This window comes from Rutilus rutilus, assembly GCF_951802725.1.
Source record: "Rutilus rutilus genome assembly, chromosome: 7".
Classification (NCBI taxonomy): domain Eukaryota; kingdom Metazoa; phylum Chordata; class Actinopteri; order Cypriniformes; family Leuciscidae; genus Rutilus; species Rutilus rutilus.
This window is the reverse complement of record NC_140221.1, coordinates 29,320,163-29,342,071: the sequence shown is the minus strand read 5'-3', so window position 1 is coordinate 29,342,071 and position 21,909 is coordinate 29,320,163. Positions and strand designations below refer to the sequence as shown.

General features: G+C 39.0%; 1 protein-coding gene across 1 annotated transcript; it reads left to right on the top strand.

Moving 5' to 3' along the window:
- The first annotated feature begins 11,918 nt into the window (after window positions 1-11,918).
- On the top strand, window positions 11,919-20,719 carry tescb (tescalcin b). Its single transcript, XM_084415109.1, has 8 exons — window positions 11,919-12,101; window positions 12,905-12,974; window positions 14,662-14,742; window positions 16,374-16,513; window positions 16,638-16,699; window positions 16,817-16,924; window positions 19,923-19,970; window positions 20,177-20,719. The coding sequence occupies exons 1-8, from the start codon at window positions 12,038-12,040 to the stop codon at window positions 20,252-20,254; spliced, it is 651 nt and encodes a 216-aa protein (XP_084271235.1). The 5' UTR covers window positions 11,919-12,037; the 3' UTR covers window positions 20,255-20,719.
- The last annotated feature ends 1,190 nt before the right edge of the window (window positions 20,720-21,909 follow it).

Sequence of the window (21,909 nt, the reverse complement as noted above, 5' to 3'; positions counted from 1 at the left end):
TACTATAGCTAACTGGATCAGGCGACTGGACTGATAGAATCTGTTCTGATGCTTTGTGCTCTTGCACAGTTTCTTTTGAGTGTTATAAAATGATGTTGCAAAATATCTGCTCATGTCTTTGTCTTTGACTTGTTAACAATTTTGCTTGCATCAGACAAAAACATCATTGATAAAACAAAGCAGTACCATATTTCACAGCATTGAAAAAATGTAATCTGTTAAACTAACAGAGCAGAGAGAGATACTTCAAAACCTCATAAATGCAACCTGTATTGCATTGTAACCGTTTACTGTCCCAAACGCTATTGGGAATATTGATTGCCTCTGTAATTGCCTAGAGAGGCATTTACATGGATGACTGTTCATTGGCACTTTTTTTTTTTTAATAGAAATCCTCATGTGTCCAGAATATAATCAGTTTATCAAGGGAGAAAATAACGTGGGGTCTATTGAGCAGAATGTGTCTATAGTTTATGATAAAACTGGACTAATTGTCACTTGCATGATAATACATGTGATGTATATTTTCATATAAACTTATTTTTTATATATTCTGAACAAATACATTTTCCCATCACCTTCAAATTTTCATGCAGAGAGAAATATTATGTCATGACATTATATGTCACGATCTGCCACAAGAGTGCAAACGTATTTTTTTTGTCTCCGCTTGTACCTCCTATTCTGTTCTAATGTCTTTAGTCAACAGAAATGTAATGTATTACTCTCTAAATTAAATTTCCTAATACAAACGGTTCCACTAAGGCATATTTGCTTGAGATTTATGACTTAGATTGTGTCACGTAGAGGGCAATGATTCATTTCAGCCCAGAAATGATTTGAGTTATATCAAACAAAGGCGACTCAGATAAATTAACCCATTAAAGAAGCTCAGCGAGTCTTGATAATGTGAAATATGCTCTAATAATTTAAGCATTGTGATTGCTTGACCTGATTCTTCCGGTTTGAGTCTGGTGAGTTGGGTCTCTTAATAATTATAGTTTGAAAGTTGTTTTCTCAATTGATCACACTTAAAACGGAAATAAATGCACAATTATATATTAAACCCGTTTTATGAACACTGTAATTTACATAATTCTTCATCCCACCTCAGTAATATGAATAATAAGGTCATTTAAATTTTCCTAAATATGCAGATATCACTCAGGAAGTGAGTTGTTTTATTTAAGAATATATTTAGCATAAGATTCCTGGTGAATGCATAAACCTTCCAAATAATGTGCTCAGTTAAAGATATTTATGCCTCTCAGGAGAGCAGAACTATGACATAATGCAAATAAGTCTCCAATCAGTCACAGCATGAAAAATCAGTCTGACATATTGAAATAAGACATATTCATCATGTCGCCTTATCTTCGGGATATTTATGAATGTTGCTGACTATCGCTCTCATTTTATTCTTTCAGTAAATAATAATAATAAAAAAAGTCTAAATAATAAATTTCAATAAGGTAAGCAGTGTTTATGTTATTTTTTGAACAACAAAAATATGTTGTAGCTCTATATGTAAATTTGAAATCCTTTCTCCCCCAGCCTCTCCATTCTAAATACTCAGCAATGACACTGTTGGCTGGACTAATCTCAACCTCAAGAGGACTTTCTCTCTGGGGTTTTCACTATTAACTGCCTGCAGTCTTTATTGGAGACAACATCAAGTAAACCGTAAGAAGATTGTGTTGGTTGGTGAAATTGTTTCTGCCATCATTATGAGCACTGCTGCTTTATTGCAGTTTTCACAGCTTGGATGTTGTCCTTGAATGTCCTTGTTTACTGCCGGCTCTGTGTTTTGCTCACATGAGTTCTGAGGTCCTACAGAACCCCCACAGTCTGTAAATGTCCTCATGATGCAATTAGAACATTTCAACTGTTATCATCATTTATTTAGAGTTGCTCTGGAATGGTGGCGGCGCTGGTGTACAGTTTCTCATCAAGCTGATCAGATAAGATTGGCCTTGACTTTGATTCAGCCTCATCTAATCTCTTTACACATCTGGTGTAACCACTCACTGCTGGCATCGTTATTTTACGTCATTAGTGTTCTCTCATTTACACGTGGGAAGGGGGCAACTAACCTTTAACTAACTAAACTAACCTTATTTAGCTTGATTGAAAACAGGCGGCACATTAGAGCCTGGGGTAGGTATCATGCTTTACATTTCTAGTGATTTAGCAGTGACTCAAACTTGAATTGACTCACTAATGTTAAATGACAGAAAAGAGCCTCTAATATAACGTGCCGCCAACGACTGGTAAATTAGCAGTTTGTTGTTAACTATTGTGGCATTCTGGTTGGAAATTAAACTTGCAGCATTTTTATAATTAAATACTGTAGATGCAATGATTTTACACAATTTTGAATAGTATGTTTTGCAAAATGTGGCACTGATTCTTGCTTGTAAAAGCATTTATGTGTAAGATAAAGTCACAAGAGATGAGGATGCTTAAAACTGCTACTGCTTAAGCGATCTATTGTTTTTAGAGTGAAGACTCATTTACTCAGTGTGGCATTGGTGATGTATGGCACGCTGTCCTCCACAAATGAATCACATCAAAGCAATTCTCTCCTCCTGCTCTCCATGGTGTCCTATCAGGACGGCGTGAAATGCATGCCCTAAAAGTCCTCAGTGTCCCTCAGTTCAATTAATGTTGGATGAGAGCTGTACCAGCCGGGGCACAATATGAGGACTGGATTTGTGTGTGTGTGTGTGTGTGTGTGTCTTCTTAAATAATATAAATAAACTGAAAACTTCAAACCATTCGTTGGACATGGCAGAAATTGACCTGTAAACATTCAAGGCCAAAAGATTGTGGATGCTCTGAATCACACAATAATTGTATCAGCCTCCCTCCATTTTGTCGTATCTGTCCTCTAATAGCATTTAAGGGAAGTGGCGCTTTTCCTGGAGTCTGAGGAGAGAGGGATGCCGATCTGGCTCTCATGGAGAGATATCACAAGGAAAGGACAACTGCAGTTTGACCCTATTAGCCACATCTCTCTGAAGATGCAAATGATCAGAGCAAAATGTAAAAAAGTGTCATTCTCAAGGTTCTTTACCTGCAGAATTTAGATGGATCCCTTATATATTGATATTCAATATCATGTCTCAGTATTATTCCTTGTGTTTTTACAAAAAAGCTTAATACACATTTTAAGCAAAGCAGGAATGTCAGTTACAATTATTTATAGGGAGGGAATGGAACAAAGAAGAAAAAGAAAGAAGAGTAATAACTGCTACTTACTACAAAAGGTCAAAAGTATTCTCTATGGTGACATTAAGCTCAAAGGCCATAAGAGATACAAGTTCATAACAGACATCTCAGAAGACCAAACCTGTCTTATGTTAGTGATCAAAACTGTAGTTTGTTATTTATAAAATAACAGGTCAAGTAGATAAAAACTAAAACATGTCCAACAAACCTTGAATTAGATTCTCTTCCACATGCACGATTGGCCACTTCAGCTTCCAGGAGAGCACTGTGAATGGAGATTGTGAGAAAATTAATACAATCCGTCTTTACGCTAAAGGTATTTAAAGCTTCTAAAGCCTTATGTTTTAATACAGTATAATAGAAATGTATTTACTACTATATATATGATGTAGTGAGTGAGGTGATATCTTTGCTCACCCTTGGGAATTGTGTAGCAGAACTGACTTGACAATATGTCCTTTTCAAATTCCTTTGACCCTGTACCTCCAGTCCAAGGCATATAATGGTTTTACTTGGGTCTCACTATATATATTTAGTTGCACAAAAGCATGAAATTAAATCTAGTTCGTTATAAATGGTTCCAAACATTTCACACCCTCATTCACATCTTCTTGCACAGAGCTGGTTTAATTGTAAATTCATGCATGTAATTTAAAAACAATGTATTTTGTTGAAATTGGTGACTGACTGCTGGAAGCATTGAATGCTGTATATGTACTGCCTCCACATGCCTCAATACACTTTACCTTTTAAGCAGACTCAATTACCCTCCTTTAAAAGGATTCTGGATGACTTTGTTGACAGGTTAGGTCAACTGAAATTGATAAATGTTTTTTTATGAAATGGTAGTTACATTTATGTCAGTGTCAGTGTCCACAGGTCACCCTCAGAGAAGGTGACTTTTCCTTTTTAAAATTTGCATTAATGTGTTAGTGGATTAAGGCATTTTTATGAATGGATTGACGTTGAATTTCATGTCATTTACTCTGGCACAATCTTATGTTTTTGGATTATAGATTTCAAAGCCTTTAATTGAATAATTACATTCTTTGCTTTCCACGGAATAAATGCCACAAAATTAATATTGATAATATTTCTTTTAATTACAGCATTATTCTCAAAGTGAACAAAGCTACCTGAGATGCAGCACAGGACTGGCACAGTTAACATTGCAATCAATTTCTCTGTTCTTTCCCATTGCAAGGTTATGTGTGAAATTGGCTCAATTTTTCAGTTGTTCCTCTTTCAGGTATAGGCTATTGTGAACCATTTTAGATGCTCTTATACACAGACAATGTCAACATAAAACCTTGACCTAATGGACAGAAAGTAAGCCCTTCAGATTCTCATTTGTTGGGAGGTAAATTGCACTGCGGTATTCTATTATGTGGCCTTGAAACTTTTGGCTAATTTAATGTCCTCAAGGATCCACTTTGCTAGCCATTGTCTGAGTAGATTCAGCCCATCCTTCTCAACCAGGAGTTTATACAGGCAGTCTGACCATTATTGTTTTCTGCAAGGTGACCCAAGGGACAAACCTCATGGTTTATTCACAAGAAGCTGGACTGAGCTCTTTGGATTGTTATACTATGTTAAAGCATTTACACTTTTACCAAAAGCCTATTGCCTATTTAATTTTTCCTGGTTATGCTGTACGTGAGCGTCCTCTTTATACACCCTTCACGCATGCATTGAACAACACAGAGCATTTAATTGAGTAATCCATTGATATTTTATGGGTTTTGACCTTGAATTAAGCTAAGAGGACAGTCTCCCCTACGACCGTGTGAACTGATTAATTGTTCTGATTATATTAATATAGGGCAGTCTTTACTACTGTTTGTTTGAACAACATTCTTCCTCGTTACATTAATCTTCTCTCTCTTAAGAGGCCGTTTGGGAAGTGTTACAGCAAAAAGACGGATCAATTGCCACAGAGACATCGTAAAAGAAACCTCTGGTTGCCTGAAAGATCTGCAACAGTGGGCCAGTATGCTTTTATTATCTACTTAAGTGTACAAATGAATTCCCCAAGGTCAAATGTTAGCCCCGAAGTCCAGTTGGCCTCTCAAAACAAAGACAAGGTTGCTTGTCTCCGACTGTCTGTGTCATAATCCGCCAAAAAATCAGGCTAAATGTGAGTTTCTTTGGGAAGCAGGCGTTTGTCAGGGATTACCATGAGAGAACAGCCTGAGGAAGCTTCTTCTGTATGCAAGTCACAAATGCTTGATTCATGGCACGCAGAGACAGAGCAGATGAGCTCCTCGTCGAAGAATGAAAAGAGGGGGAGATTAATATGGCAATCCCTAGGAAAGACCAGTTTGAAAGGGGTATTTCAAGAGCCTCGATATATCTAATTCAAGAAGCTACTGTCGCACGATTAATCTTGTTGCCGCCATGAAACAATGTCACACTTTAATTGGCGGAATGGCTGAATGCGAACTTCCTCTGGTTGAAAGGTGGAAGTGTTCTGTTCGCTGCAAGTAACTTAATGTGTTTGTGCTGTACTCATGAATATGTGAAGCGGATGGAAACATTTTAGAGAGGCGACTACCATTTAACACAGCTGTCTGATGCCTGCACACCCAGATAGAGGAAAAGAGAGGAAGGAAACTATCATATAAAAAATTCTTGACAAATTAATATAACATTTTCTAATCAAATATCTTGATTTTTATATATGATATTTATATAAATATATTTTTTACTGTATAAAAATGAATTCTTTAACTTGTAACTTGGGTGTCTAAAAAGCATTAAATGTCAAATATACATATATGACAATACATGGTTAAAGTTTCGTGATATTTACTTTTACAATTAATTTATCTAACAATTTACAGTATCACACGACGCTTATTCTAAAGTTAGCTGTTCAGAGTTCATCATGAATAAACATCTGTACAGTTAACTGCAGTCACAACATTGGATCTGATTAATAATTTTGCTTCCTCTCTTATGACACAGCGCAATCTGTTCTTGAAAATGTATGAATTTTGGAGTATGCTTGTCCCTTCTGAAAAGCTACAGCTTTACAGAGGAGCTCCTGTCTGAAACTCCACTTAATAGAAATATGTGTGACATGCTCTTATTTCAGGTTTTATTTGACCTTTAATGTAGCACACTTTTTTTTTTTTTTATTCAAAATGTCACAGTAAAACAGCTTACACTGCAGTTACAATGATTTCCACCAGTCACATGATGTGTATTTTTGTTTTGCATTTGAGAGCTTTTGTAGATTTTAGATTTGTCATTTCAACTGGACATTTCAAATTAATCTACTAACTGCAGTAAATTCGACACTTAAATTCTTTTTCATTCTAAATTGTTAGATGTCATTCTGATCTGCGTCACTTCCCACAGATGTTCTATTATCATTGCCTCACGTTCTCGCCAATACATAATGAGTGAGTTTTAACTTTTATGTTTTATGTATTTCTCCCTTGTCCTGTTCTCAACTGCAGTGCTGCAGTTACTTTTATATTTTCCACCATGTGTGATTTAAATATTTATCTGGTGTGAGCTGTCACCGTAGGCAGCCTCTCATTTAGATCTGACCTATAACGACTCTCACAGTTCCCATGGCATTTCTTTGGGAACAAAAATGCATTAGTAGTACCTTTAGGTTTTTTTCTTAAACTTTTCTAAATGCCCTGCATGGTGTTTTGTAACTGAATGTAAATTTTTGTTAAACGTGATCAATTCTCTAAGTGGTGGTTTTCAAGAGTGAAATGGGACAGGGTAGGGAAGGTTGACTTGGCATTGCTTGCTCAAAATAAAATAGAGCAGCAGTTATGATCAGTGCCCAGATATAAAGGATGCAGACTGGGCATCATTTGTTTTGTTCTGTAGATTGCTGGCATTATGATATTGTCAATCAAACTGTACCACACTTGAATTGGTGTCATACACCAAAGTTTGCGTTGCAGTATGAGATGTCCTGCTCACTTTTATGCATGTAAATAGAGGCTTATGTGACTGCTTAAAGTTTCTGGAAAAGGCCAGTGTAACAGAGGCCGGCTAGTGAGAGCTGTGCGGGTAAACCTCACTCCCCTGATCTCAAGAGGCGCACTAGCGACTGCGGTCTTTTGCGTCCTTGTAAGCGTGCCTGTCTTCCATGCCGGAGACGCTGGTTCGAGTAGGACCAGGGGTTATATTGGTGCCATGACCCTGAGGGGATTGAGGTTTAGGGGGGTAAGTGTAACAGAGGCAAGCTATTGAGAGCTGTACAAGTAAACCTCGCTCCCCTGATCTCAAGAGGCGCACTAGCGACTGCGGTCTTTTGCATCCTTGTAAGCGTGCCTGCCTTCCATGCCGGAGACGCTGGTTCGAGTAGGACCAGGGGTTATATTGGTGCCGTGACCCTGAGGGGATTGAGGTTTAGGGGGGTAAGTGTAACAGAGGCAAGCTATTGAGAGCTGTACAAGTAAACCTCGCTCCCCTGATCTCTGCTAGACACTGGTTCGAGTCCCGCTGGGAGCTGGGCGAGTAGGACTAGAGGGGTTACACAGGGTCTTTACAGCAAGGGAAGTGAACACATCGACCACGGTCTGCAATGCAATCAGTTTATGTTGATCAAATGTTTGACTTTCTACCTATAACTAGAGAATCATTCAAAATATGAACAGAGTTAAATATGGTTATCTTTAAATAGGTTTTTACAAGAATTATTATTATTTTTTTTTTTTTTACAATTTGTGCTAATGAAATGATAGAAGATGTGTTTTAATCCCATTTGAAAGCTTTGTTAGCTTTGTAGATGACCAAGACTCCAATATGATTGTATGATAGAATATATAGGCCGACCAGTAAGACCCTCTCATGAGCTTTGAAACATTACTCTGTTTACCGAAGGAGTAGGCTGTCTGCTCGGAGGTGTAATGAATTTCCTTTCTTTGGACCGCGGCTTTGCTATAAAGCTCAAGGACATGATGTCCACTCCTATCCGGTAAAAGTTGACATAACTGACAATGAAAGAAGGCAGCTCTCTCCTTCCCGAATAATAACAAAGCTTTGAATAAAAAAAAAAAATCCAATTTTTAGATGTCACATTCCTAATATGAGCTTACAGCTCAAACGGCGGGGGTCATCGCACAATTCCATGCCTTCAGTGCACATTTATGGTGATTTAATTGAAGATATTTGCTTTTAATGAAAGCACTATCATGAGAATGTGAGGACACACTGGCTGTTTGGCATGCAGAGGAAGGGCTCTAAGAGGAGAGTCTGACAGAGTGTCAGAGAGCTGCCTCTAGCTCTCAGACAACAGCTGCTCTGAATGAGAGGGCGTCCTGGGGGTACTGAGACACAGACAGTGACTCTCTCCACTGGTGGGGGCGGCCGAAGCGTGAGGTGCATCAGAAGTTGGCCGAGAGCCAGACCCAGGGTTTGCACTGCAATTATTCCCTTTGTTTTCTAAACTAATATTAATGTTTGTTCTTTAAAGATGTGCTTTACTTGTTTGGAACGTATATGACCACATGTGAATTCTGTTATTGATAGTGGGTTTGTTGGTTAATATAATAATAAGGCAAAATTCTATGCGGGGGAACAGCTATGGTTTAATTGTGAAAAGTTATTGAAAGCACTTAGGCAAACAAAGAAAAGTGCCTGTTTTCATGGTACACATGCAAAACCTTTTCTATTTTTGGTATACAGTTTCATATCAAGGTCTTCTGGAGAGCTGCTTTACAACTGAATTTTTATTTGATCTTCTATTTGATGAAGTTTGAATCATTGATTGTTATTTTCTTGTTTATTACTCTGAAGCTGCTTTGAAACAACCTGTATTGTATAAAGCGCTATATAAATAAAGGTGACTTGACTTATGCATATGGAACTAATGCATGACCAAAAGTTTCTTGTGATTTTAAAGCAATGAGTTTCAAATCTACCAAGGCGTCCACCTCATTTTGAAAGTAAGAGTAGGTAACTTGAAAGTAACTTGAATTTGTAACATCAGAATATGATTCTCTTCATTATCTTGCATCACCAGTTATATTGAAATAAATCACCTTGACTAATCTTTCAGCTTGCACTAAAATTGAATTAATGTTTTGCATTTAGATTGTTTAATACTTTCTGAGTCATTGTGCAGCACATATCTTGTACACTAAATGTACTATGTGCTATGTGCACAATTGTATTCATACTTTGCTCATAATGGCGTTTGAGGCATTTCATAATAGCTAAATGAAATGTACAATGAATTATACAAATGTAAATCCATGGGTTGTTCAAGCAAGGTGTTTTTTCACATGACTGAAGTAATATAATTTATCTCCGATAAACTTGTACTTAGATCCATGGTCTATGCTGGTTTTTCCAGCAGGGCACAGCGACTCTAGGGGTCGTTGTTTGACCAAAATGGAAATCCTACATAGTGGGGCTTTAATAAAGTACATGTAGGAGCGGTCGAAGTCTCGGACGTGGAGCTCTAGGCATCTCGAAAACACCGCGCTGATATTGATTCTCGTTTTAGTTCTCCTTTTTTTATCCAAAGTCTGCTTGCCATGGTCCATAATGTTTGAACGAAAACAACAACAACGTGCAGATAGACATTACGAACTACACAGTTGTCCATGTCAGTCGCCTTGGTTACTATCAGAGGGCTCTGGTTGCTATGGCAGTACGAGCGGAAACCAGGGACAATGCGGATATGACGCCATTGACGGCGACAAAACATAAAATTAAAGAAACGGGACGTGTCTTCGAATTAAATTACAAATTTCTCCTGGTTTGAAAGTTGTTGGAAACAGTTGGGATAATGTAAGTACACAACTAAAAAAAATATATAACATAGATATAGTGATTTTTGCTATTTTTAAAGTAAAAAAGTTACATATTGTGCCTTTAAATGCAGCACTGAAGTATTAAGAGAAGTGTTTCTCTGTTGAGTGTCACTGTGGGAGGATCACAATGAAAGTCCCAGCATTAGTCAACAAATAAAGATGATAAATTCTAGACTTGCCAGGTCATGTAGGTGTTATAAAAAAAAAAAAAAAAACTGTTTTTTTTTTCTTTCTGCAGAAATATTTAGCACGTCAATGACAATTTTTCCTCAGGAAATGTGACTGCATTTGTCCTAGAGCTATGGTGATCTATTCCCCAAAAAATTCCTTGGGTTTATCCGGAAATAAAAAAATGGAAAAATACAGGCTACTTAAGGCCCATAATTAATGTTATGTAAATTATGGCCATAAAGGTAAGCTGAGACCATAATGGCTAGCACTTGGCTTATTTATAGAGAATTTCAGTGCAACTGAGAAAGCAGCTCTAAAGACAGAAAAAAAGACAAACACCGTTTCTTTTTCTTCTTCTTTTTTTTTTTTTTTTGCTGTTGGTGTGCTCTCTCTCAAGTGCATATAAATGTACAGCTCTTCTAAACTAGGTCAAGGTGAGTGGTCCTCTGCTGAATTGAAGTTTCTTCAAAGTTTTTAACCAACTATTCTCCACACATTGGATCTGAATTGGGTCAAACTGTCAGCTTTATTTTAAAGTCTTCAATGTGTAAGAGCAATGCTCAGTTCAAATCAGATTGCTGCCTTAGAATTTATCAGAATTGTTAGTCTATACTGAAAAATAAAAAATACATTTGATTAATCACAATGAATCAATATCCAAGTCTCACAAGCACTCCTTGGAACAGTATAGCCTAAGCCTACGCCTGTTTGGAAATAGCTGCGTTTTATTATTCAAACTCATATCTTCATTATTTCCAATTGTCATTTTATATGACTACATCCTGTGCTTGCAAAGTGAGGAAAATACAGGCAACATCTTATATGGGTTGTGCCTCGCTTTACTTTGAGTTTACTGTCTTATTTTTATTTTTATTTTTTTATTTTTTTTGTGTGCTTGATAATGTATCCCCTATGCTTTTTGTTCAAAAAAATAAAAAAAATAAAAATAAAATTCTTATATGGGTTGATCGTCATCTGATTAATCTTTACTGCCATCGTGTGGTGGATTAATACATTACAAATATAAATAGATTTAGCAATGCACCTGTGTACTGCTTTTCAGGTATGCCTGAAGTGATAAGCCGTTTAAACTAAGTCTTGTAGACAGTATAGGGATGGAAAGTACGTAGACTTTCATTTAGAGTCTGGTAATAAATTAGGAAATTACTTCGAAATGCTTCTCCTTTTTTTAAATGAAAATCTATAAAATTATTACAAGCTTATCTTGTTTATGTGTTTGTGCATACATTACTTCCCGCGGCTGAATGAATATAATGTCATCAGAGTGAATAAGGGCTTGTTTATTTTCAAGGAAAGCCTGAAGACGCAAATATTACTTATCAGGGCAACAATTTTGACGTGACAAAACAATTGGATCTCACCTTCCTTTGCTATTACCTCGCCAGTTTGTCAACTACTGTAGGTTGCTTTTCTATGGTCTTCTCAGAAATGTCAGTGTTTCATTTCTGTTTTCCAGAAAGAGCTGTAGCCTACTGCTGCTGTCACGGTTACATGTATTATGAATGAATGTGGCCGAGATAGCTTCGTTCAATTCAGTCTTCATCGTGTAGACACATTTGATCATTTTGAATGTATGTTTGGGTGTGATAAAGGTTTACAAACTGGATTAGCGTCGTAGGCGTGAATTCTTCGAACAGCAGTTCCTGCGGAGGTTGTTTATGCGGCGTTAGGACCCTGGGGACATGTTCTCATTCTCACTAGGCATAATGCAATTTGCATGCGTTTGTTCTGCAAAGCAAACACGGCTGTACGAGTGAAACCCAAACCACCGGAAGATCGAGGAACAGACTTGCATACACGCTTGGTGTAGGATCACTGTCGTGATGGGGAGCTTTCAGTCTTTGCCGGATAACCATCAATATCGAACCCTGTCCCAGAAGACAGGCTGTGAGTATAACTATTACGAAGGGTTTGATGTCATTCATATCCCATTACTTGTATTGTAATGTTTGACAAACGCAGGACCATTTACTCAGGAAATGTAAAGTGAGAATTAATGTGACAAATCGGAAATGTCATCTTGTCACAACTTACACACTGAAGTGGTGTAATCAACTGTTTAGAATAGATCTACTGCGTATGTAGGCTACTTATTTAGACCTTTTTCTTTTCTTTTTTTTTGTAATATAAAAAAACCTATATGGACATTCATAATTAGACAAAGGATGACAACACTGCAAATTGTGCATCTGGTTTCACAAGTGGTTATTTATGCTTAGTTTGATGCCTCTGTCCTACAGACCCACAAGGAAACAAAAATAAAGAATAGCCTACAGTGTGTATCCTAAAAATGTGATGATTCACCCCCATCATTTAGACATTCATGTCGTTCCAAACCCATATGACAGGTGTTTGGCAGAATGACAGCCTCAAGCCTCACTCATTTTCATTTTGTTCCATGTAAGTGAACAATGACTGGTCAGTCTCTAACAGCACCTTCTGTGTTCTACAGAAGAAATAAAGTCATAGGGTTTGGAGCAACATGACGGTGAGTAAATAATGACAGTCAAAAAATGATTCTTTTTAAGGTTTCTGCATGACTCGTGATCATTCATAATTCAGTTACAAATGTCACTGTGAGACATTTAAGATTTAGTTTTAGCAGTTGTTTCACTTCACACACAGTGCAATGTGCCAGTTAGTGAGTCATCTGTTTGATGATCTCCTCCATTCTTTTCATTGTCTCTCAGTTTCACTGGAGCAGATCGGAATCCTCCACAATCGTTTTAAGCAGCTCAGTCAGAACGAGGAAACATTACGGTAATCTACAAGTGTTGTTTTGTATGGAAGATGATTCTGCAGAATGTTTCCAGCTTGAGCGTTGCAACAGAATGACTTTCAAGAATCAAATCAAACCAGTTTTCTGGTACTTACTATTAGAAAAGATGCAAAGTTCTGTCATGCAGCTCTAGATGGCACAGGCTGATCTCAATTTGCTTGCAATCACATCGTTCTCTGTAGGGCACAGCTGATTGGTTCCTTATGTGTCAGTAGCTAATGAGCTCGCTGCTCAACCTTCAAATACTTGGTTAGCATTTGCTGTAGCAGTTGCGCGCTTTCAGAAATGCTTACCTTCCCCAGCTCCACCTGTGTGGGTAGTTCATGTGTGCTACATTGTACAGCAGTAGCAGCGTAACAGATCTGGCCATCCTTAAAAATATTCTTGTTTGCCGTAACCCGACCGACCCTGTCAATTTAGTACCGACCCAATTATTTATTTTTTTTCCCTTTCAGTCCGACCGACTTGCCGGTTGTAAACTTGCGTTAAGACCGACAGATTTTTTTTTAACTCTTCAAACAACTAATACAAATGCAATAAAATAATATTAGTTATTAAGTATTGTGAATATAAATTGCCTAGACCTACATACAAACATAAGCTACGTTCTTTCTTTTAAATAAAACCCCGTGGCGCGTCATCTATGATTATGTTTACACCATTGGTTAACCGTTAACGCATGTCACACTACTGCCTGCAAGCTAAGTTTGCTTCGTTTCATTCACTGTCAATGGTTCGCGCTTGGTAATGATGGCTGCGGCTTTACTCTAAAGATTATTTCATTTTTATATGTTGTTGAATATAGTTTATTAAAAAATAAACATGCGAGAGCGTGTTATAGGCTATATGTCATGTTTTAGTCAGATATGACGACGCTACTGCAACACGCATTGCCGCAGATGAGAAGCTGAGCATCAACGTGCAAACTATCGCAAATCAAAGTGAAAGTAAGTCGCTGACGCTTAACACACAATCATCATCATCATCATCATTAAATGTAAAGAAACGAAATGATCTTACCAGGGCTGTTTCCGCTTTCTCTTATTGCGGGCTTTGATTCAGAAATTTTAGCTGATGATAAATAATGTACTGCTAGTCATAACTGTTGCTTTCGGTGACGTGCACTCCATTAAATCTACATATAGCATAATTGAAGATCGGATTTATATCCGCAAAAAAACACACATTTAGCCTATGTAACCAGGTGTAAATGGAATCGTTTTGATAAATCAGATTGCAATCTGATCTGAGAAAACGCATGAAGTGGCCTGGTGTAAACAGCCCTTAGAAAAATGTGAAAAATGTCACCTAATGTCACCCGACACTGATTTTTTTTTTTAAAAATGAAAAAATATATACTTTTTTATATTATTTGTTTTATATATAAAAAAATATAGACCGACCTACCGACCCTTTTTTTCTTTTTTTTTGCTGTTACTGCAAACCAAAATATTTTTAAGGATGGCCTCTATTCCGCCAATGCCTAACATATTGACATGGTCATATCCATCACCATGCCAAACACTCTGAGAGTTGTCATGACAGAACTAGTGTTATGCTTGATTAATAGGTCTGCTTGGGTGGTTTAATTTGGTTATACAGAAAACCATAATGCTGGCCTTTTATGTGTCAGACTTAGGCCTAATTGTTTTGTGTTCTCATTTAAAGGAGAGATGACTTTAAAACAATCCAAGATTTGGAAAGCAACCCAATTCGGTCTCAGATTATAGAGGCTTTCTTTGATAAAAGGTTTGTTATTGTTTATATACTGTGTATATGTTTGATATTTGTAGTGACAGTAGTTATGTGAGGCTTGAAATTATCCCCTATAGCTTCACAAATGTGATATTGCATTTGAATACTAGGTCACATTTTTAAAGTTCTTTTTTTTTTTTTTTACTCACAAATATCAACGTAGTCTTCTTTAATAAGGGATGTGAAACTACACCTTTATAGTAAAGAGAAGTCTTTTTGCACTGTGTGGTTGTTTCTTCACTATGGCTAGCATCATTTGGGCAGGTGGCTTTTGTGGCTTAAGAATTTATTTTATTTTTATTGTTACTTATATCTCTAATTATGATAGACAGATTGAACACATTTTTTATTTCATTTAGAAAACATATTTAAAGGGACAATGTGTAGGAATTTCTCCCATCTAGTGGTGAAATTGTATTTTGCATTCAAACGAATAATGCTCTCCAGCGCCTCGCTTTTTCAAATGCACGTTGCATCTATGGTAGCCGTTATGTACCAAAAAGCTATGACAGGATGTCTTATAATAGCACTTCGAGTTTTCCTTCGGGTGATCAGGTTTGTTATTTAAAACAAACTGAAACTTGAAACAACGAAAAAAAGAATGTTACAGTATGAATTACTGACTGTGAAAAACATTAACTATGGTAATTAGTAGGCTAGTAATGCCTTCTTTATTCGTTAAATTTTTTGAAGTACGTGCATTGTTAGATATCATCATCATCATCATCAGCGCCTTCTCTAACCTTACTTTACTCAATAGCTGCTATTCATCAAAGAGCCTGTTTAACTTTTAACTATAAATGTTCTACTGTCTATATAATAAAGTACACAACCAAGCAATGAAAAAAAAGCTTGTAATTAAGACCGTAACATTGACTTAACTGTCGAGAAGAAAGCAGGCAACTTCAGGGTCTCTTTTGAAAGCTTTCTCCTGCATTAGCTATCCCGACATTAACCCTTGTTTTTGTAATCTCCGGTCACGTTTCCTTTTACGGTCTATTTTGGACTTTTTCGACGACGAGGACTCCTGATCCTGTGACTCAGCATATGTGTGAATGAACGGTGTATAAATAACCGTATAGTGCAGCCTTTTAAACTTGCCGCGGCAGTGACAAGCGTCTCTCACTGCTCTGCTCCTCCGCTTCTGCTGGCTTCAGTCACGTGACGCTGGCTGTGAACGAAAACGCGTTGTGGAAACGCGTTGGCCTAGTACTTTTTGTCCCTCTCTGCTCTTATAGTTTTTCAAGATGGCGGAACTACATGGAAGCCTCCGTGGACCTACCCGTCCCATGTATATAAAGATAATAAATTCTTCGTTTACGAGGATTAGTCTGATCATTGGCAGAGGTATTTGTACACCATTGAGGGCATATTTATGAATAAAAGTATTGATTTTAGATAATAAAATACCTAAAAAGCTACACATTGTCCCTTTAAAGTCAAAAACAATTTGCAAGCTTTGAGATTGTGTTAGAATAGTGTCTTCTATTCTTTCCAAGTCCTCTAAGTCAAACATTCATCTGACAACCACAAACCTGAAGGTTAATAGTGAAGTTTAACATTCAGAGCTCAACAAAGCTGATATGGAGCAATAACATGTTACTGCACTTGCTTGTTCTACACAGGAATTTTCAGAAAGATGATGTGGGATCTGTGCAAGAAATTGGTTTTGAGGAATTCCTTACCGTCATGTCATTCTTCAGAGCACCGGCCCATCATATCACAGAGGAGCAGAGAGAAGAAATGAGGAGAGCCAAACTGCGCTGTAAGAACATGCAGAAATAATATTTTTGAATTATATTAAAAGACTTGGAGATAAAGTACCAGTGAACTGAGCCATGAATTCACAGTACTAGTGAAACAATACTGTCTCTTTCTTGAAACTGTAGTTCTGTTCAACATGCATGACACAGACAATGATGGAACAATAACACTGGAGGAATACAGACATGTAAGAAATTGCTCATGTTTGTGTAATTCAATCCATCTGAGTAAAGCATTTACTGTGTGTGTGTGTAGTTCATGATTATCTTCAAAGATTATCAGCAGTGTTGTGGTCTCTCTATAGGTAGTCGAGGAGTTGTTGTCCCGTAGTGGAGCTCTTGGAAGGGAGACAGCTAAGGGCATTGCAGATGCTGCAATGCTGGAGGTTGCCAGTATCTCAGTAGGTCCCATGGTATGTTATCTAGTGGCTGGATCAACAACAGTGTGTGGAGTATATCAGATAACATATCAATATTGCAAGTTGTAACCTGAATTTGTTCCTACTTGTTCTGTGATGGTGCTGTAGGTTTCACTGTTCGTTCGATCGTTCATTCACTCTCTCACTCACTCACCCACCAACCCAAAATCTTACTCACTCACCCACCAACCCAAAATCTTACTCACTCACCCACCAACCCAAAATCTCACTCACTCACTCACACTCACTCACTCACTCACTCACTCAAAAACCAACGCTCACTCGCTCACTGGGTGAGTGAGTGAGTGAGGGAGGGTGGGTGAGTGAGTGAGGGAGTGAGGGAGTGAGGGAGGGTGGGTGAGTGAGGGAGTGAGGGAGTGAGGGAGGGAGGGAGGGAGGGAGGGTGGGTGAGTGAGTGAGGGTGGGTGAGTGAGTGAGGGTGAGTGAGGGAGGGTGAGTGAGGGAGGGTGGGTGAGTGAGTGAGTGAGTGAGGGAGGGTGAGTGAGTGAGTGAGGGAGGGTGAGTGAGTGAGTGAGTGAGGGAGGGTGAGTGAGTGAGGGTGAGTGAGTGAGTGAGGGAGGGTGAGTGAGTGAGTGAGTGAGGGAGGGTGAGTGAGTGAGTGAGTGAGGGAGGGAGGGTGAGTGAGTGAGTGAGGGAGGGTGGGTGAGTGACCCACTCGGTCACTCATTCCCTCGCTCACTCGCTCACTCAACCACCCACACCCGCTCACTCACTCTCATACTCATTCCCTCACTCACTCACTCACTCACTCACTCGCTCACTCAACCACCCACACCCGCTCACTCACTCTCATACTCATTCCCTCCCTCACTCACTCACTCACTCACTCAAAAGCCCACGCTCACTCGCTCACTCACCCACTCGTTCACTCATTCACTCGCTCACTCAACCACCCACACCCGCTCACTCACTCTCATACTCATTCCCTCACTCACTCACTCACTCACTCACTCACTCACTCACTCACTCACTCACTCACTCACTCACTCGCTCACTCAACCACCCACACCCGCTCACTCACTCTCATACTCATTCCCTCCCTCACTCACTCACTCACTCACTCACTCACTCACTCACTCACTCAAAAGCCCACGCTCACTCGCTCACTCACCCACTCGTTCACTCATTCACTCGCTCACTCAACCACCCACACCCGCTCACTCACTCTCATACTCACTTACTCACTCACTCACTCACTCACTCACTCACTCACTCACTCACTCACTCACTCACTCACCCTCCCTCACTCACTCACACTCACCCTCCCTCCCTCACTCTCACTCACTCCCTCCCTCACTCACTCACTCACTCACCCACCCACCCACTCACCCGCCCTCTCACCCGCCCTCACTCACTCACTCGCCCTCACTCACTCACCCTCACTCACTCACCCACCCTCACTCACTCACTCAACCACCCACCCTCCCTCACCCACTCACCCTCCCTCCCTCACCCACTCACCCTCCCTCCCTCACCCACTCACCCTCCCTCATTCACTCACTCACCCACCCACCCACCCTCACTCACTCACTCACTCACTCACCCACCCTCCCTCCCTCCCTCCCTCCCTCACTCACCCTCCCTCCCTCCCTCACTCACTCACTCACCCTCTCACTCACTCACTCACTCACTCACTCACTCACTCACTCACTCACTCACTCACCCTCACTTACTCACTCACTCACTCACTCACTCACTCACTCACTCACTCACTCACCCACCCACCATCACTCACTCACTCACCCACCCTCCCTCCCTCCCTCACTCACTCACTCACTCACTCACTCACTCACCCTCACTCACTCACTCACCCACCCACCCTCCCTCACTCCCTCACTCACTCCCTCACTCACTCACTCACTCACCCACCCACCCTCCCTCCCTCACTCACTCACCCACCCTCCCTCACTCACTCACCCTCCCTCACTCACTCACCCACCCTCCCTCCCTCACTCACTCACTCACTCACTCACTCACTCACTCACTCACTCACCCTCCCTCACTCACTCACTCACCCACCCTCCCTCACTCACTCACCCACCCACCCACCCTCCCTCACTCACTCACCCACCCACCCTCCCTCACTCACTCACCCACCCACCAACCCTCTCCCTCCCTCACTCACTCACCCACCCACCCACCCTCCCTCCCTCACTCACTCACTCACTCACTCACTCAACCACCCACCCACCGTCCCTCACTCACTCACTCACTCACTCACTCACTCACTCACTCACTCACTCACTCACTCACCCACCCTCACTCACTCACTCACCCACCCTCACTCACTCACTCACTCACCCAGCCACCCACCCTCCCTCACTCACTCACTCATCCAAGTTATAAGATTAATGCTGCCTTCATGTCCTATCGAAAACGTCCTACTTCCTACGTCTGAAGTCGTGATTATGAGCTCGTCGCATTCAAGTGCTTTGTTGTCGGAAAGAACAGAAATCATGGAGGACACCAGGTTTATTCTTGTTTATTTATTGGGAAAATCTTTTTAAAGTCAATGTTTAAAGCTTGCGGCCCTCCCATCTCGGAAACTTATTTAAACAAAATTATCCCAGTGGTAAATACGACTTGAGAGGGCATTAATGTCCAACTTTTAACAGGAAACTCATATTTATGATAATTCCGATAGCATGTGAAGGCAGCACTAGCTCACTTCTGGGGACAAAATATTTCACTATATTAGTAAGAACATCTCATAGTCTTCTATTGTTTTTATATCTGATTAATGATGTTTTATATGTCACAACTTGATCCTTAACCCTCACAAAACCTGTGCAAAACACTAGATTTAAATACAAGCATGATTTGACCAATATATAAGCCTTTAAACATGTAAAATGTCAGGATATTTACCATATAAGTAAGGTCATTTGGCCCTCACAGGCATAGTTAAACAAGCACACACACACAAAATATCTTGCTAATCTGTTTTTTTTTGTGTGTGTGTTTTTACCAGGCAGCTGATGAGTTCTTTGAAGGAATAACATTTGAGCAGTTTTTGAAGGTTTGTAAATTTATATATTTTTATGCACAACCCAGATGGTCTAATTTACACTTCGGCGGCCATTATCTTTTAAGCAAAAACACTACTTTGTATTTGCATTAAACATCATCACATACAACATGTGTAAACATAAGACATTGTTATGTGTAAACTCATAAGACTTGCCTTTTATAACCTGCCTTCACTCTTTTTCCTGGTTTCAACAGATTCTTAAAGGAGTTGAAATCGAGACAACAATGCACATTCGCTTCTTAAACATGGACACAACTGTATTGTGCAAGTAACATTCTGTCTAAATACTGCTGGTTAAATGTATACTTTCTAGTAAAATAAGCACTTTATTAGATGAGGCCGGTTTAGAATAGTTTGGATAGATCTCTAGTTCTATGAACTGTTTATAGGAAGCTCAGAGTGTGCATTTTACAAAAGTTAAAAAGCATTAAGAAAGAAAGTATCTTGATATCTGAAACTCCTGGCTTTGCATGCACATATTACACAATTATGGTCCAATACAATTAATACTAAGCAGGCATTTATTTATTTATTTATTTATTTTACTTGTACACACCCTCCTATTAAAAAAAGAAAAAGAAATGTTGAATGCTTATAACCAAATGCAATTCAGTATTAATACTGAATAGACCATTCATATTATTAACACTGTGATATAGCAATAGCAATATTTTGTGTGCTCTTTTTATGTGTGATCTGCATATAATACACATAAAATAAAACTACTTGAATCCATACTCTGAAATAAAGAACTGCAGTTACTCTTATCAACCAGCAGATATTGCTAATGTAACAGCTTTGTTTGTGTCAGTGGATATAGAAATACTCAGGTTTATGTACAACTAATAAGCATGTTTCAGCTTGTTCTTGCAAGGGCAACTAGAAGTGTATAAGCAAAATTACATTATAAACAATACAAAATATTCTAAAACAAGTAATGACACCGTGGCATTGATGATCTGTAACTGCTAGTGGACACCAAAGACCTTTAATCAATATCAGCAGCCACGTATATTTCAGTAATAACAAACTTTGAGACATAGAGCTCAAGTTGTGCTGTGTTAGCAGTTATAAATTGTGCATGAATTATGCAAATGTAGTTTTGTTTTGCATAAAGCGTTTTTGTAGTTGCAAAAATGAAACTAGAATTTACTCTGTGAAAGGGCAAAAAATGTCTCAGAATGAAGAAATTAATGAATGTTTCTTCTGTTAACCTTAAAACGGAAAAAAAGACTCTTCGTGCACTTATTGAATCTGCAACTTGCATTTACCACAATAAAACGGCATCTTGCAACACTTTTTGTAATGCACTGTTTTTTCCCCCACTGAAACAATTCAAAGCATTTCTCAGATCTCTTCAGTATTTGACGGTAAAAAGGCGATGATCACTTTCATATTTCGTGTGAAAGTGTCAAGTGAGATTGCCAACACAAGACAGGAAAGAAGTTCTCACATGAGCACCTGTTTTGATTGTATATTATCTGATAAGGGGGTCTTCCCCACCACAAGCTACCTGTGAAAGACTCTGTGACCCACTACCCTTTTTTTCTTGTTTCATGAAAAGATGTGCCAGTCCCTTTGTTAGTAAGCGTGGCACTGTTACAAAAAACCCATCTGTGTTTCTACAGAAATCAACTTTGTTAGACATCAGGAAGTTTGATGCAATGTCTCATAACAAATATCACTGTGGCTGTTTTAACTGTTTTGTATGAACAAAATGCAGCTCTTGTTTTGCACACCTTCAGGACAGACGTTTCCAGGACCATTCAGCTACTAGAGATCATGGTGCACAATGTCAAGCGTTCATTAGAAAGGTTTAAAACCTTTATGAACTAGTGGAAATGATGATAGAGTTTGGTGGATCCCCAGATAATTTTGCCTGCATAAACATGTTTTCCATTAAAAAGTTTTTTCTTCTTCTTTTTTT